The 13,741-nt window shown below is 47.3% G+C and overlaps 1 protein-coding gene across 4 annotated transcripts in view; it reads right to left on the bottom strand.

Annotated features, from left to right (window-relative positions):
* Window positions 1–13,741, bottom strand: part of LINGO1 (leucine rich repeat and Ig domain containing 1) — a 336,332-nt gene that overhangs the window by 35,955 nt on the left and 286,636 nt on the right. The window contains exon 1 of one of the 4 annotated variants that reach the window (XM_070763554.1): window positions 4,405–4,542. The exons of 2 other annotated variants lie outside the window; for them this stretch is intronic. In XM_070763554.1, the coding sequence (XP_070619655.1) occupies window positions 4,405–4,410 (6 nt within the window). In that variant the 5' untranslated portion in view covers window positions 4,411–4,542. Of the gene's footprint in view, window positions 1–3,418; window positions 3,490–4,404; window positions 4,543–13,741 lie in introns of those variants that run through there. One more of the 4 variants, XM_070763553.1, reaches the window with a different exon arrangement.

Below are 13,741 nucleotides of genomic sequence, written 5' to 3'. Positions count from 1 at the left end.
TATAAAAATGTTTGAGTGCAGCCTATAAACTATTATTAGCAGAACGTCTTAACTAGGGTTGGAGGCATTCCAGTTTTTCAAACCAGTCACGATTTAAGCTTCTTCTCAGCCATCTCCTTCTCTCTCTGCTCCTGAGATAAACTGGCCTCCTATTTTAATCTCACAAAAGTTGTCAGTTTGAGAATCCGTGGCAAATCAGAATACTTAGCTTGCATTCTATAATTCATAACGCAATTCCTTATTCAATAGCTGTGTCCAATACTACAAAACACAATTCCTTATTCTATCCCTTAAAGGTCCCTTAGCTGTGGTTTAGTCTGATGTCCAAAGCAGAAAATAGGACTTCTTGAATACTTCAAGAAAGTTAGCGCTACATTTTATAATGTTATCAGAATGCCCAAATGCTAACATTGGAGTAACATAACATTGTGGTTCTGATTGATAGAATCACTTATGTTGTTTTAAATAAAATACAACAGGTCAGAAATTCAAACACCAACATAGTAAAAGGCAAGAAATTTACGAGCAATAATTAGACCAAACCAATCGATCGATTGATCGTTAGATTTTCAGGCTAGTTGATCAGTAGAAATTACCAATAACCAAAGGTGTCAATAATCCTTCAGGGAGAATATTTATATCTGTCAAAACAATTAGAAATAGGCTCTCATTTTACAGATGGGAAACACCGAGACAATCGGTTTATCTGATTGGACATTATGCATAAAAGACTATTTATTGCATTATGGATCTGAAAACCTCTGGCTACAGGAACAATAGAATAGAGTAGAGTAGAGTAGAAAAGAAGAGAAGAGAAGAGAAGAGAAGAGAGGAATAGAATGAAATAGAATAGTATTGAATGGAATGGAATAAAATATGGAATAGAATGGAATGGAATGGGATGGAATAGAATGGAATGGAATAGAATAGAATAGAATAGAATAATGGACTGGACTGGACTGGACTTGACTAGACTAGAGAGTAGAGTAGAGTATATAGAATATAATAGAATATAATAGAATAATGGATTGGACTGGATTGGATTGGACTTGACTAGACTAGAGAGTAGAGTAGATTAGAATAGAGTAGAGTAGAAGAATGGGCTGGACTGGATCAGACTAGACTAGAGAGTAGAGTAGAGTAGAGTAGAGTAGAGTAGAGTAGAGTAGAAGAATGGGCAGGACTGGACCAGATTAGACTAGACTAGACAGTAGAGTAGAGTAGAGTAGAATAGAGTAGAGTAGAATAGAAGAATGGGCAGGACTGGACCAGACTAGACTAGACAGTAGAGTAGAGTAGAGTAGAGTAGAGTAGAGTAGAGTAGAGTAGAATAGAAGAATGGACTGAACTGGACCAGACTGGACTAGACAGTAGAGTAGAGTATAGTAGAATAGAGTAGAATTCTTTATTGGCCAAGTGTGATTGCACACACAAGGAATTTGTCTTTGGTGCAGATACTCTCATTGTACATAAAACAAAAGATACACTTGTCAAGACCCATGAGGTACAACACTTAATGCCATAGGGTACAAATAAGCAACCAGGAACCAATCAATATTAATGTTAATCGTAAGGATACAAGCAACAAGTTACAGTCATACAACCATAAGTGGGAGGAGGTGGGAGGAGAAGAGCAGAAATTTTGCTCCCATGCTTTAAAGCCCCCTCCCACCCAAACAGAAGAAACAGCCACCAACCCATGGTGTGTCACTCACACAAAAGAATTATTTCACTAAGTACTGTATACCAATGACCTGGGGTTAAGCAGGCATAACATCAGGTACCTAGGTGACCCTCTCTGAAGTTCCCGTCATTCATTCAAGAAACCCAGGGAGGGGGGCAAATGGGAAGACCCCAGGCCTTGCCTAACTGTCTCGGACAGCAGCGCCATCGCTCCAAGTCAAGCCCCCCATTTAAACCCAGGCGAAATCTCAACTCCTGATTTGCCACCAGCCTCCTGTAATTAGGAGGAACATAAAGGCAAAGGCTTGGAAGCCAAAGCTTCCAGTCTAGAGGTTGGTTGCCAGGCTGAAAAAGATCCCCCCCTTCTCATTTCTCAACCGGTACCCCTCTACTTCTGGGCACCCAACTGTTGGTCTCTGGGAGGCCCATCCTATTCCAGACCAAGCACTGTAGCTCTTAAGACCCACCCCCTCTCCAAAGTCAATGATTCTCCATGGATTTGCCACGGAAAAAATATCAGCCTCTTTGAAATGTGACCTGGGGGGCTCCTGGAGAAGAGGGGTGGTGGTGCATAAACGCACCACTGAGCCTACCGTCTCTGTCCTACCATCTTTTTGTCTTTTTTATCATACCTTTTTTTCTAACATTGTTTATGCCCACTACTATCCTATAATTGTTTGACAAATATACACACATATGTAAATAAATTAAAAATAAAGAGAGAGAGTGAGAGTCAAGCTTTTGGGGTGGGTGGGTGGGATGAGGAAAGAGACAGGAAGAAGGGAAGGTTGGATGGAAGATATTTGTGATGGGAAATAAGCTGGCGAAACAGAAGGGTGGGAAAGGAGGGGAGCACAGCCAAGAACCCCCCCTCTCCAAATTAGCTTTTCAGCTCTTGGAAACCGTCCACAATGCTGGTCTTAGCTGATCTCTCTCTCTCTCTCTCTCCTCTCTGTCCCTCTCTTTCGCTTTCTCTCTCCCCCTTTCTCAGCAAAAGCCCATCCTATGTTCCAAAAAAATCCCAATAGTGTCCCGACCCCCACCTCCCATTGGCAATTCAGGTGTTTCCAACCAAGTACTTCTCTCCCCCCACTTCTCTCTCCCTCCCCCTCCCTCCTTCTCTCTCTCCCTCTTTTTCTCTTTCTCCCCCCCCTTTCGCAGCAAAAGCCCATGCTATGCTCCAAAAAACCCTCCAAACGTGTCCAGACCTCCCATTCCCATGGCAATTCAGGTCTTTCCAACCAAATGCTTCTCTCCCCTCTCCTTCCCTCCCTCCCTCCCTCCCTCTTCCTTTCGCCCCCCCTCTCTCTCACACACACACAAAGCAGGGAAGCCAAAGTGAATTAAAAGGGCAGCCGGTGGCACCAACACACCCCGGCACATACACACAGAGGCACCCCGGTTGTGTAAGAACGCAGGCTAAAGGGGCACAGAGCCGCAAAGGCACCCCCTCCTCTTGGAAGCCAGACAAAGCCCCCTACTCTCCCCGCACCCCAAGGATACTCCTCCCCAGGAGCCCAACCCTCGCCCGAGACAAACCCAAGTCAAAGGCGCCTCTCCATCCTTCTCTCTCGCGCGCACCCCAAAGATTAGAAAAAGGAGGGGAGGGCGGGGGTCCAGACAATACGCGCACACACACCCTTATCACCTTCACGGCCGGTGGAAAAAACACAGGTGGGGTGGTCCCCCTTATCTCTCCCACCCCACCGGCGCGCCAGCCATCTCTGGTACTCACAAACTTCGAAGCAAACGCGCCGCAGGCTCCCAGCTCGGAAAAAAGAGGCATTCCAGGCTCCGGGGAGGGGGGCGAAAGCGGCTCCTTGGTGGAGCGGGCGGGGGGCGGAAACGACACCTCTTTCCTTGCTCCCCCCCTCCCCAAAAAAGCGTAAAATCTCCAGGAGGGGAGGGAGGGGGTCGCGACGCCCCTCCTTCCTTCCCGAGCCTCAGCGGCTCTCCTCCGAAGCGTCGCCTCCCCAACCTGGGATTGGAGCAGCCCGCCCCCCCCCTCCCAGCCTCCCTCCTTCTCTCCCTCCCCCGCCTGCGAAATCCGGCTCAGAAAGGCGACCGTGCCCGGAAAATGCCGAAGGAGGCATTTTTTTAAGCTCTCCCCCATCGCCTTTCTGCGCCCCCCCCAAAGCCAAAATCCCGAAGCTTGCAAAACGAAGCCAGCATCCGAAGGCTGGCGGGAGAGGATTGGGAGGGTTGAGGCAGGCGACCCCCCCACGCGACCCCCCAACCATACAACCCCCCCCCCCCCGATAGCCGGAGCAGAGTTGCCAAAACGGCGCGGCTCTCTCGCCGGGGAGGGGGGGGGGAGAAGGGGGAGACAACTCCAAATCCGAGCATCTCCGCGGATTGTCAAATCCGGAGTTGGGAAAAGGCGCAGGGAACCTGGATATTTTTTGGAGGGTGATATTTTGGGGGGGGGGAAGGGGGAGAGGGAGGGGGGGGGGGTCTGCCAGCCAGGAAAGCGTCCCCTCCCCACCTCCCGCATAGCAGCCCCCCGACACCCTCCCTCCCAACCCCGGAGACTCCAGATCGAGCATCTCCGACAATTCGGAGTTGTTGGGAAGGCGCAGGGAATCCGGATGTTGGGGAGGGGAGCGAGGTGAAAAAAAAGAGGGGGGTTGTCTTTCCAAGGTCTTGCAAGCCAAGAAGGGACCCCCCTCCCCTCCCTTCCCCGAACAGCACAGCGGGACCCTCGCCCTTAATCCGCCTTACCTGCATCTCTCATTCTCGCCGCCCGCCTCGGCCGGACAAAAACGGCCAGCTGGGGTCCCACCCGGCGCCGCCACCGTTCAGCGCAGCAGCAGCACCAGCGGCGGCGGGGACGGCTCCCCTCCAACCTCCGCCCGCCGAGCCAGCCTTCCCGCCCGGGCGTTCCCGTCCTCAGGTCTCCGAGCGCGTCGCCGCCGCCGCCTCTCCTGCCTGCCCGCCCGGCTGGGGCTTTTTTCTCCTCTGGCCCCCTCCCCACCTCTGCGGGCCGGATCGGCCTCCCCCCACCCCCGGCTCCCTCCTCCGCCCTTGCCCGGCTGCAGCAGCCAAGCCCGGCGCGCCTTCCTCGCTCTCCTCCTCTTCCTCCCGAAGGACAGGGCCGGGAGCGCGCAGGCGGGAGCGGCGGAGGGAGCGCGCAGCGAGGCGCGCATTTGAGGGGACGCGCAGAGGGAGAGGAAAAAAAAGGGAAAAGAGGGGACCGGCGCCCGCCTCTCCTCCTCCCTCCCCCCCTTTCCGACTTGCGGAGGAGGAGGAGGGGTGGGAGGGTGGGGGAGGGTAGGGGATGCTAAGCGCGCAAGAAGAGCCGGGATGCAGCCCGGGAGGCGGAGGGAGGGTGGAAGAGGCGAGAGGCTGCAAATGCCGAGAGGAGGAAGCGCTGTTGGGGATGCTGGAAAGGAGGGAGGGGGAAGGCGAGCCCCGAATGGGGGCGGTGGTCGTCTCTATTTCAGTGGGAGGCAAAAGGGGCAGCAGGAATAAACAGGGGAGGGGGGCAGGGAGTGGAAGGAATGGAAAGGGAGGGGCGGGTTGGTCAAGGAAAGGTGGGGAAGGGAAGAGGGGGGGTGGAAGAGGGAAGGAGGGGAAAAGGGAAAGGAACGAAGGAAGGAAGGAAAGAAAGAGAGAAAGAAAGAGAGAAAGAAAGAAAGAAAATGGGGATGGAAGAGGGAAGGAAAAAGGGAGCAAAGAGGGAAGGAAGGAGAAAAGGGAAGGAAGGAAGGAAAGAAAGAAAGAAAGAAAAGGGGATGGAAGGAAAACAGGAAAGGAAGGAAGGAAGGAAAGAAAGAAAACAGAGATGAAAGAGGGAAGGAAGGAAAAGGGGTAGGAAGGAAGAAAGAAAGAAAGGAAAAAGAGAGCAGAATGAATGAATGGATGATTGAATGAATTTATGTTCACAAATAAACAAAAGAAAAGGCTTCTGGGTTTTCATTGCCTGACATTCTACACCAGGGTCTTCAAGAAGAAGAGGGGGGAGTTCATTTGTTGAGAATGTCTTCACTTAATCTCACCCGCCCAGAAAATACGATTCCTAAAAACTGAACCATTAAGGAATCTGGGCTTTTGGATGTCCCTTATGTTCTAAAAGGAGAAGGAGCCAACACTGTTGAATGACCACAGCCGCTAGGACAGATTGGGCCAGCTAAGAAACCCCATCCATCCATCCATCCATCCATCCATCCATCCATCCATCCATCCATCCATCCATCCATCCATCCATTGTTCTTGTATGCTGCCCAACTAGACAATCTTGGTTGATGTGGAAAGCAAGACCCTGGTTGATACTTGGACATCACAGTCATCCAGGACTGGGAAGTCAAAAGCATCTGTGAAAATAGTCTCTTCCATCTCAGGCCAAGAAAACCTCACGGAGGCAGCTCTGAAGACCTTGAGAGTTGAGCTGGAGTCAACACGAATTCACTCCACACTGTGATCGAACCTACCCATGGCTTTGCAGAACGGTTCACCAGCCTCTAAAATCTGCCCTGAATTGACCAATGGGAGATGGATACCACCAAGACAAGAAAGTGTTCAGGAGGACAATATAAAGTAGACAGAGGAACACGGGTAGTTGATCTTTTACCCAGTTGCCAGAGCCTTGGTGGTGCAGTGGTTAGAGTAAAGTACTGCAAGCTATGTGCAGTTTGGCAGATTGAATCTCAGTAGGCTCAAGGTTGACTCAGCCTTCCATCCTTCCGAGGTGGGTAAAATGAGGACCCGGATTGTTGGGGGCAAGAGGCTGACTCTGTTAAAAAAAGTGCTTATTGCTAACATGTTTTTTAAATCTTTAAATATTTTAATTAATTGGATTATTATGATTTGTTTCACTTGTTGTGAGCCGCCTTCGGAGAGGGGCGGCATACAAATCCAAATAATAAATAAATAAAATAAATAAATAAATGTTGTAAGCCGCCCTGAGTCTAAGGAGAAGGGCGGCATTAAACAAAAATCTAATTTAAATAAATAAGCTAACTTCCAACAGTCACTAAATGGTTGGTGGCAACGTCAAGAACTTCCTGAGACCCTGTAGAAATGGGTCAATAAATGGGTCAATAAATAATAATAATAATAATAATAATAATAATAATAATAATAATAATTTATTAGATTTGTATGCTGCCCCTCTCCGAGGACTCTGGGCGGGTCACAATAATAACAAAGTACAAATCCAATATCTAAAAACACAATTTAAAAACCCTTATTAATAAAATAATCACACAACCCAATCAAACCATACATAAAACAATAGTTTGGGGAGGTGTCAATTTCCCCATGCCTGGTGGCAAAGGTGAGTTTTCAACAACTTACAAAAGGCAAGGAGGGTGGGGGTGTTTCTGATCTCCGGGGGGAGTTGGTTCCAGAGGGCTGGGGCCGCCACAGAGAAGGCTCTTCCCCTGGGCCCCGCCAGACGACATTACTTAGTCGACGGGACCCAGAGAAGTCCCACTCTGTGGCTGTTTTCCTTCTGGTCTGATCCAAGGAGGGAGAGCTTAATTCACAACGAAGTAAGCTTACTTACTGAATACTCAGAGTAAGAGGGAGGGCAGAGCAGAAGAGCTGGGGGGAAACCCCCCCCCCCAAGGAAACGGAACACAGTTTGCCAAGTGCATTAACTGACATTTTCTACCTCCTGGAGAAAATATTTAAACTCAATTCTTCCCTTTGAAAATGGTGCTCAGGTGAAGTCCTTGACATTGAGTTAAAAGCCTTGTCATTATGCGGCGGCTGGTATTGTTCATATGACTTGATATCTGCTAATTGGTTGGGGTGATACTTCATTTGACTTCCGATCCGTTTCCAGACAGCTGCACTTCGACGAGTGTCATCCGATATATTTATTTATGGGCTGTATTTTTAAACACCCCTGTAAATTGCCTCAGCGGGAGACGCCACCTGCCTGATCTTGTATGGCCCTGAAGGTAGGTGAGGGTTTGAGCCTCGACGGAAATCCCTCGGGGTTGTAAGAAAATATTTGGGGAGACAACATTGGTGAACCGCTTCATACCGTGGCCGAAATGACCATTTATTTATTTTATTTCATTCGATTTTTAAAATCCTGCCCTTCTCCTTAGACTCAGGGCGGCTTACAACATGTTAGCAATACAGTACTTTTTAAAAACAGAGCCAGCCTATTGCCCCCCACAATCCGGGTCCTCATTGGACCCACCTCGGAAGGAGGGAAGGCTGAGTCAACCTTGAGCCGGTGATGAGATTTGAACCGTTGACCTGCAGCCCTAGCTGACTGCAGTACTGCACTCTACCCACTGCGCCACCTCGGCCCATTTAGTCCATTCACATGGACTTCTGATATTATATTTTTATTTATTATTAGAGTGGGAAGGGACCTTGAAGATCATCTGGTCCAACCCCTAGAACTGAGTTGGTTTCTTTGGCAGCTGCTGCACACTGCAGGATTGAAGGATAATATTCATTCATTCATTCATTCATTCATTCATTCATTCATTCATTCATACCTTCCTTCATACCTTCCTTCCTTCCTTCATTCATATCTTCATTCATTCATTCATTCATACCTTTATTCATTCATTCATTCATTCATACCTTCATTCTTTCCTTCCTTCCTTCCTTCCTTCATTCATTCATACCTTCATTCATTCATACATTCATTCATTCATTCATTTATTTGATTTGTATGCCGCCCCTCTCCGAAGACTCGGAGCGGCTCACAACAACAATGCACAATGCAAATCCAATGATTAAAAACAGAACAGTTTAAACCTTTGATTTAAAAACAATCATACATCCCAAACAACCCATACATAAAACAGGACGGCCGAGGGGAATCAATTCCCCCATGCCTGGCGGCAGAGGTGGGTTTTTAGGAGGTTGCGAAAGGCAAGGAGGGTGGGGGCAGTCCTGATCTCTGGGGGGAGTTGATTCCAGAGGGCCAGGGCTGCCACAGAGAAGGCTCTTCCCCTGTGTCCTGCCAGACGGCATTGTTTTGTCGATGGGACCCGGAGAAGGCCAACTCTGTGGGACCTAACCGGTCGCTGGGATTCATGTGGCAGAAGGCGGTCCCGGAGATATTCTGGTCCGATGCCATGAAGGGCATCGGTTTATCCATCAGTAAGCTTACATCGCCTTCTTCCATCTACAAACTTCCAGCAGACGTGGTTGGTAAATGCACAGTAACTGAATTGAAACATGCCTGGGATAAACATATATCCATCCTAAGATAAAATACAGGAAATAGTATAAGGGCAGACGAGATCAGTGTTTCCCAACCTTGGCAACTTGAGGATATTTGCTGGCTGGGAATTCTGGGAGTTGAAGTCCAGATATCTTCAAGTTGCCAAGGTTGGGAAACACTGGACTGCCGTCAGTCTTCTATGTTTCTTCATCTTTTACCCTTATATATATATATATATATATATATTACCCTTATATATATTTACCCTTATATATATTACCACATGTCAATTTTTCTTCCTATGTATTTGTGTACTGGACAAATGAATGAATGAATAAATAAATAAATCTTTTAAAAACTTTCTTGCCCTTCCAGGCTTGTCGAAGCGAAGGTGAGATCTAAGCATAAGGCGGAGAGATCTCTCAATTCCCCATACGGCTGAGACAAAGGAGGGGAGGGGAGGAGGGAGGGAGAGATGAAAAGGGAGAGGGAGGGCCATCGCTGATGCTCCTTGCAAAAGAGAACATGCTATTCCCACCATGCGCCGCCTGGTTGAAATGCAGACCAGGCCAGTCTGCTCCAAATGGTAATCAGGTTGTCTGGGTGCCATGTGGATTGTGTTCTGCTGGGGCCCGAGCCAACCACAACGCAAAAGCTGGCTCGGATTGCAAAGCAGGTGGCCATGGACAAAAAAAACCCCCAACGTGAGACCTACAACAGGGTGGCGCGACGGGTGCGTGCATGGCTCTGTCCTAGCTGTTGCAGGTCGGCAGGTCAACCCTGCCCTTGGGTAACCTTTCCGTCCAGGTGCATAGAATAGAATTCTTTATCGACCCAGTGTGATTGGACACACGAGGAATTTGTCTTGGTGCAGATGCTCTCAGTGTGCATATAAGAAACAGAGACATTTGTCAAGAATAGAATAGAATAGAATAGAATAGGATTCTTTATTGGCCAAGTGTGATTGGACACACGAGGAATTTGTCAAGAACAGAATAGAATAGAATAGAATAGAATTCTTTATTGGCCAAGTGTGATTGGACACACGAGGAATTTGTCTTGGTGCAGATGCTCTCAGTGTACATAAAAGAAAAAGAGGCATTTGTCAAGAACAGAATAGAATAGACTAGAGTAGAGTAGAGCATAGTTCCCTCTAAGCTGAGCAGTGAGCAATGGCTCACTTAAAAATCATCATCAACTCAGAGTTTTTCAAACCTGCCCAGAAGCCGAGAGGGAAAGAGTGAGAGGGAAAGAGTGCCGCCCAGTCCCAAAGGGACTGCCCCTCAGACACTATACTTTTCCGCCCACCCACCCCAAAATTTAGAGGGAACACTGGAGTAGAGTAGAATAGAATAAAGTATAGCAGAGCAGAACAGAACAGAACAGAATAGAATAGAATTCTTTATTGGCCAAGTGTGATTGGACCCACAAGGAATTTGTCTTTGGTGCAGATGCTCTCAATGTACATAAAAGAAAAAGATACGTTTGTCAAGAATCATGTGGTACAACACTTAATGATTGTCATAAGCAATTAAGAAACAATCAATATTAATAAAAATCTTAGGATACAAGCAACAAGTTACAGCCATACAGTCCTAAGTGGGAGAAGATGGGTGATAGGAATGATGAGAAAAAAACTAGTAGTAATAGTAGTGCAGACTTAGTAAATAGTTTGACAATGTTGAAGGAATTATTTGTTTAGCAGAGTGATGGCATTTGGGAAAAAATGGTCCTTGTGTCTAGTTGTCTTGGTGTGCAGTGCTCTGTAGCGACGTTTTGAGGGTAGGAGTTGAAACAGTTTGTGTCCAGGATGCGAAGGGTCAGTCAATATTTTCACCGCCCTCTTTTTGACTCGTGCAGTATGCAGGTCCTCAATGGAAGGCAGGTTGGCATTGTGTGAGTTTCAAATGCAGAATGGAAGCCAGGCTAGAGGGTGTGTGTATGACTAACTCTAATCAAGGAGAGATCCAATGTAGAAATAAGGAGGAATTCCCTGATGGCGTGCACAAGGAACCAGTGGAACGACTTGCCACCAGAAGTCATGGGTGCTCCAACAATGGAGGTTTTAAAGAAGAGGTTGGACAACCATTTGTTCGGCATGGTATAGGGCCGGGATGGCGAACCTATGGCATGCCATTACCCTAGCTCACCTCCAATTTGCACCCGGACTTTCAGCTTACCAGGAGGCTCTGGGAGGGCATTTTTGGCTTCCGGAGAGTCTCGGGGTGGTGGTGGTGTGTATGGGGGAGGCCATTTTTGCATCTGGAGCCTGGGGAGGGCAAAAAATGGATCTACCGGGCTCACCAGAGTTTAGGAAATGGGCTGTTTCAGGCCTACAACTACTCCTACCCAGTCACCCGAGGGGGAAAAGGGTGTAGTTTGATGGTCATGTGATTGGGTAGGAGTAGTTTGTCGGGCATGTGACCAGGTGGGAGTGGCTTGGCAATCATGTGACCTGGTGGTGGCTTAAAGGTCATGTGACTGGATGGGATTGGCTGACCGACCAAGAAAAATTTTGGACTCTTTTTCAGTCACATTATTTGAATATCCACAAAAAAGACAAATGATAGACAGCATTATTTACTAAGGAGCCCAGTAACGTTTGAAGGTTTTGTACTGAACCCGCAAGGTCCGGTATGATAACAGATTAGGCAAGTAGTTCAATTTTCTTGAATTGCTATAAAAGTTCAGTTCCAGATAATGATGGACAAAAACACGCTATTTAATTATTTCCTATTTTAAAAGTAATTAAGGATCATACTAAGGTATTAGAGAAGGAAGGACAATTAAAAAAGCTATTAAGTATTCAATAAATAGTGCATAAACTTGCTACCCCTATTGGGTCCCATCCCATTACTGGTCTCACCCCACCAATAAAAAAATCCCATTTATGGTCATTTCTCAGCTGGACCTCTTCAAGGCTGTATCAAATGGGAAGTTCACCGCAACCGTCATGACTAATTCTCATTGACAAACCTATCCCGCATGAGTGTGTTCCACCTCTTCTCTCTCCCCCCATCTTTTTTCTTGGAACTTGATGTGCCTCAACATAAGGGCTATTCTCAGTTCCATGGTTACATAATTGATTCCAAGATTTGAAGCTGCTGGATAATTTTCGGGCTAGCTAATCTCTCCAGGATCCCTGGTTGCCAATAGACTCCCGTCTTCAATGAGCAAACAATGTCAAGATGTTCTAAAGTGAGGCCTCCTACCATGCTGTCTCCGAGACAGCTGCTAAAATGACAACCCAGAGGCTATTTCCTTGCCTGTGACCAACTTGTGGTTTCTTAGATAGTAAGAGGACTCACATTTGAGGCACAAAATGCTAGATTCGAAAACCAGGAAGTTCTGGGTAGATCTGAAAGTTCTAGTGACCATTGGCAGAGAAGAAGATGAAATAATGGTTGTGAGTGGTCCATGACTGGGTCAGTTAGCGACAGATTCTAAGGAGGATGAACTGGGCCCATCTTGGTACCTGAGGCCAGTGTTCTTGACTACTGAGAATGAGAGTGAGGGAGAGCCGGAACCTGAGGAACTTCCAGAGACTGTAGAAACCCCAAGGATGGTAATGTCTGACTCACAGGAGAAAGAGGACATTGAAGATCAGGAACCCCTATTAGATGCCCGGGTCAGAAGGTTTAGAAACAGACAGGAACAGCTTTATAGGAAAGGTTTTAGAAAATAGTCTTTGGAAAAAAAGACTAGGCAGTCATAGCTTTAGGAAACAGTTGACCACGCCCTGTCTGTATATAAGGGAGGGTTTTTGGGTGGCTCCTTTAAATGTTATGCAGAGAGGCTGATGGATGAGAAAGAAAATAAACCTGGAGAGCTGTGAACTCAATCTGTAGAGTCTGGAGGACAGAAGGGAAAGTGGGGGGGGGGGGGACACACGATCGAAACACTTAAATAAGTGAAAGGGTTAAATAAAGTTCAGGAAAGAAGCAACGTGAGAAAATATGATTTGACTGAAAGAGTAGTAGATGCTTGGAACAAACTTCCAGCAGAGGTGGTTGGTCAATCCACAGGAACGGCATTTAAACATGCCTGGGATAAACACAGATCCATCCTAAAAATGGCCTTCATGGCACTGGACCAGATTATCTCCGGGACCGCCTTCTGCCGCATGAATCCCAATGACCAGTTAGGTCCCACAGAGTGGGCCTTCTCCGAGTCCCGTCAACTAAACAATGTCGTTTGGTTGGACCCAGGGAAAGAGCCTTCTCTGCGGCGGCCCCGGCCCTCTGGAACCAACTCCCCCCAGAGATTAGAATTGCCCCCACCCTCCTTGCCTTTCGTAAGCTCCTTAAAACCCACCTCTGCCGTCAGGCATGGGGGAATTGAGATATTCTTTCCCCCTAGGCCTCTACAATTTATGTATGGTATGTTTGGTTTTATAAATAAGGGTTTTTTAGTTGTTTTAGTATTGGATTGTTATATGCTGTTTTTATCCCTGTTGTTAGCCGCCCTGAGTCCACGGAGAGGGGCGGCATACAAATCCAATAAATAAATAAGTAAATAAATAAAATGCAGGGAATATTTATTTATTTATTTATTGGATTTGTATGCCGCCCCTCTCCGTAGACTCGGGGCGGCTAACAACAGTGGTAAAAACAACATGCGACAATCCAATACTAAAGCAGCTTAAAACCCTTATTTTAAAACCAATCATACATACAAACATACCATACATAAATTGTAGAAGCCTAGGGAGAAAGAATATCTCAGTTCCCCCATGCCTGACGACAGAGGTGGGTTTTAAGGAGCTTACGAAAGGCAGGGAGGGTGGGGGCTATTCTAATCTCTGGGGGGAGTTGGTTCCAGAGGGCCGGGGCCGCCACAGAGAAGGCTCTTCCCCTGGGTCCCGCCAAATGACATTGTTTAGTTGACGGGACCCGGAGAAGGTCCACTCTGTGGGACCTA

This window comes from Erythrolamprus reginae, chromosome 10 (genome assembly GCF_031021105.1).
Source record: "Erythrolamprus reginae isolate rEryReg1 chromosome 10, rEryReg1.hap1, whole genome shotgun sequence".
In the NCBI taxonomy this organism is placed as follows: domain Eukaryota; kingdom Metazoa; phylum Chordata; class Lepidosauria; order Squamata; family Dipsadidae; genus Erythrolamprus; species Erythrolamprus reginae.
The sequence above is the reverse complement of the archived record's forward strand: the minus strand, read 5'-3'. Positions and strand labels throughout refer to the sequence as shown.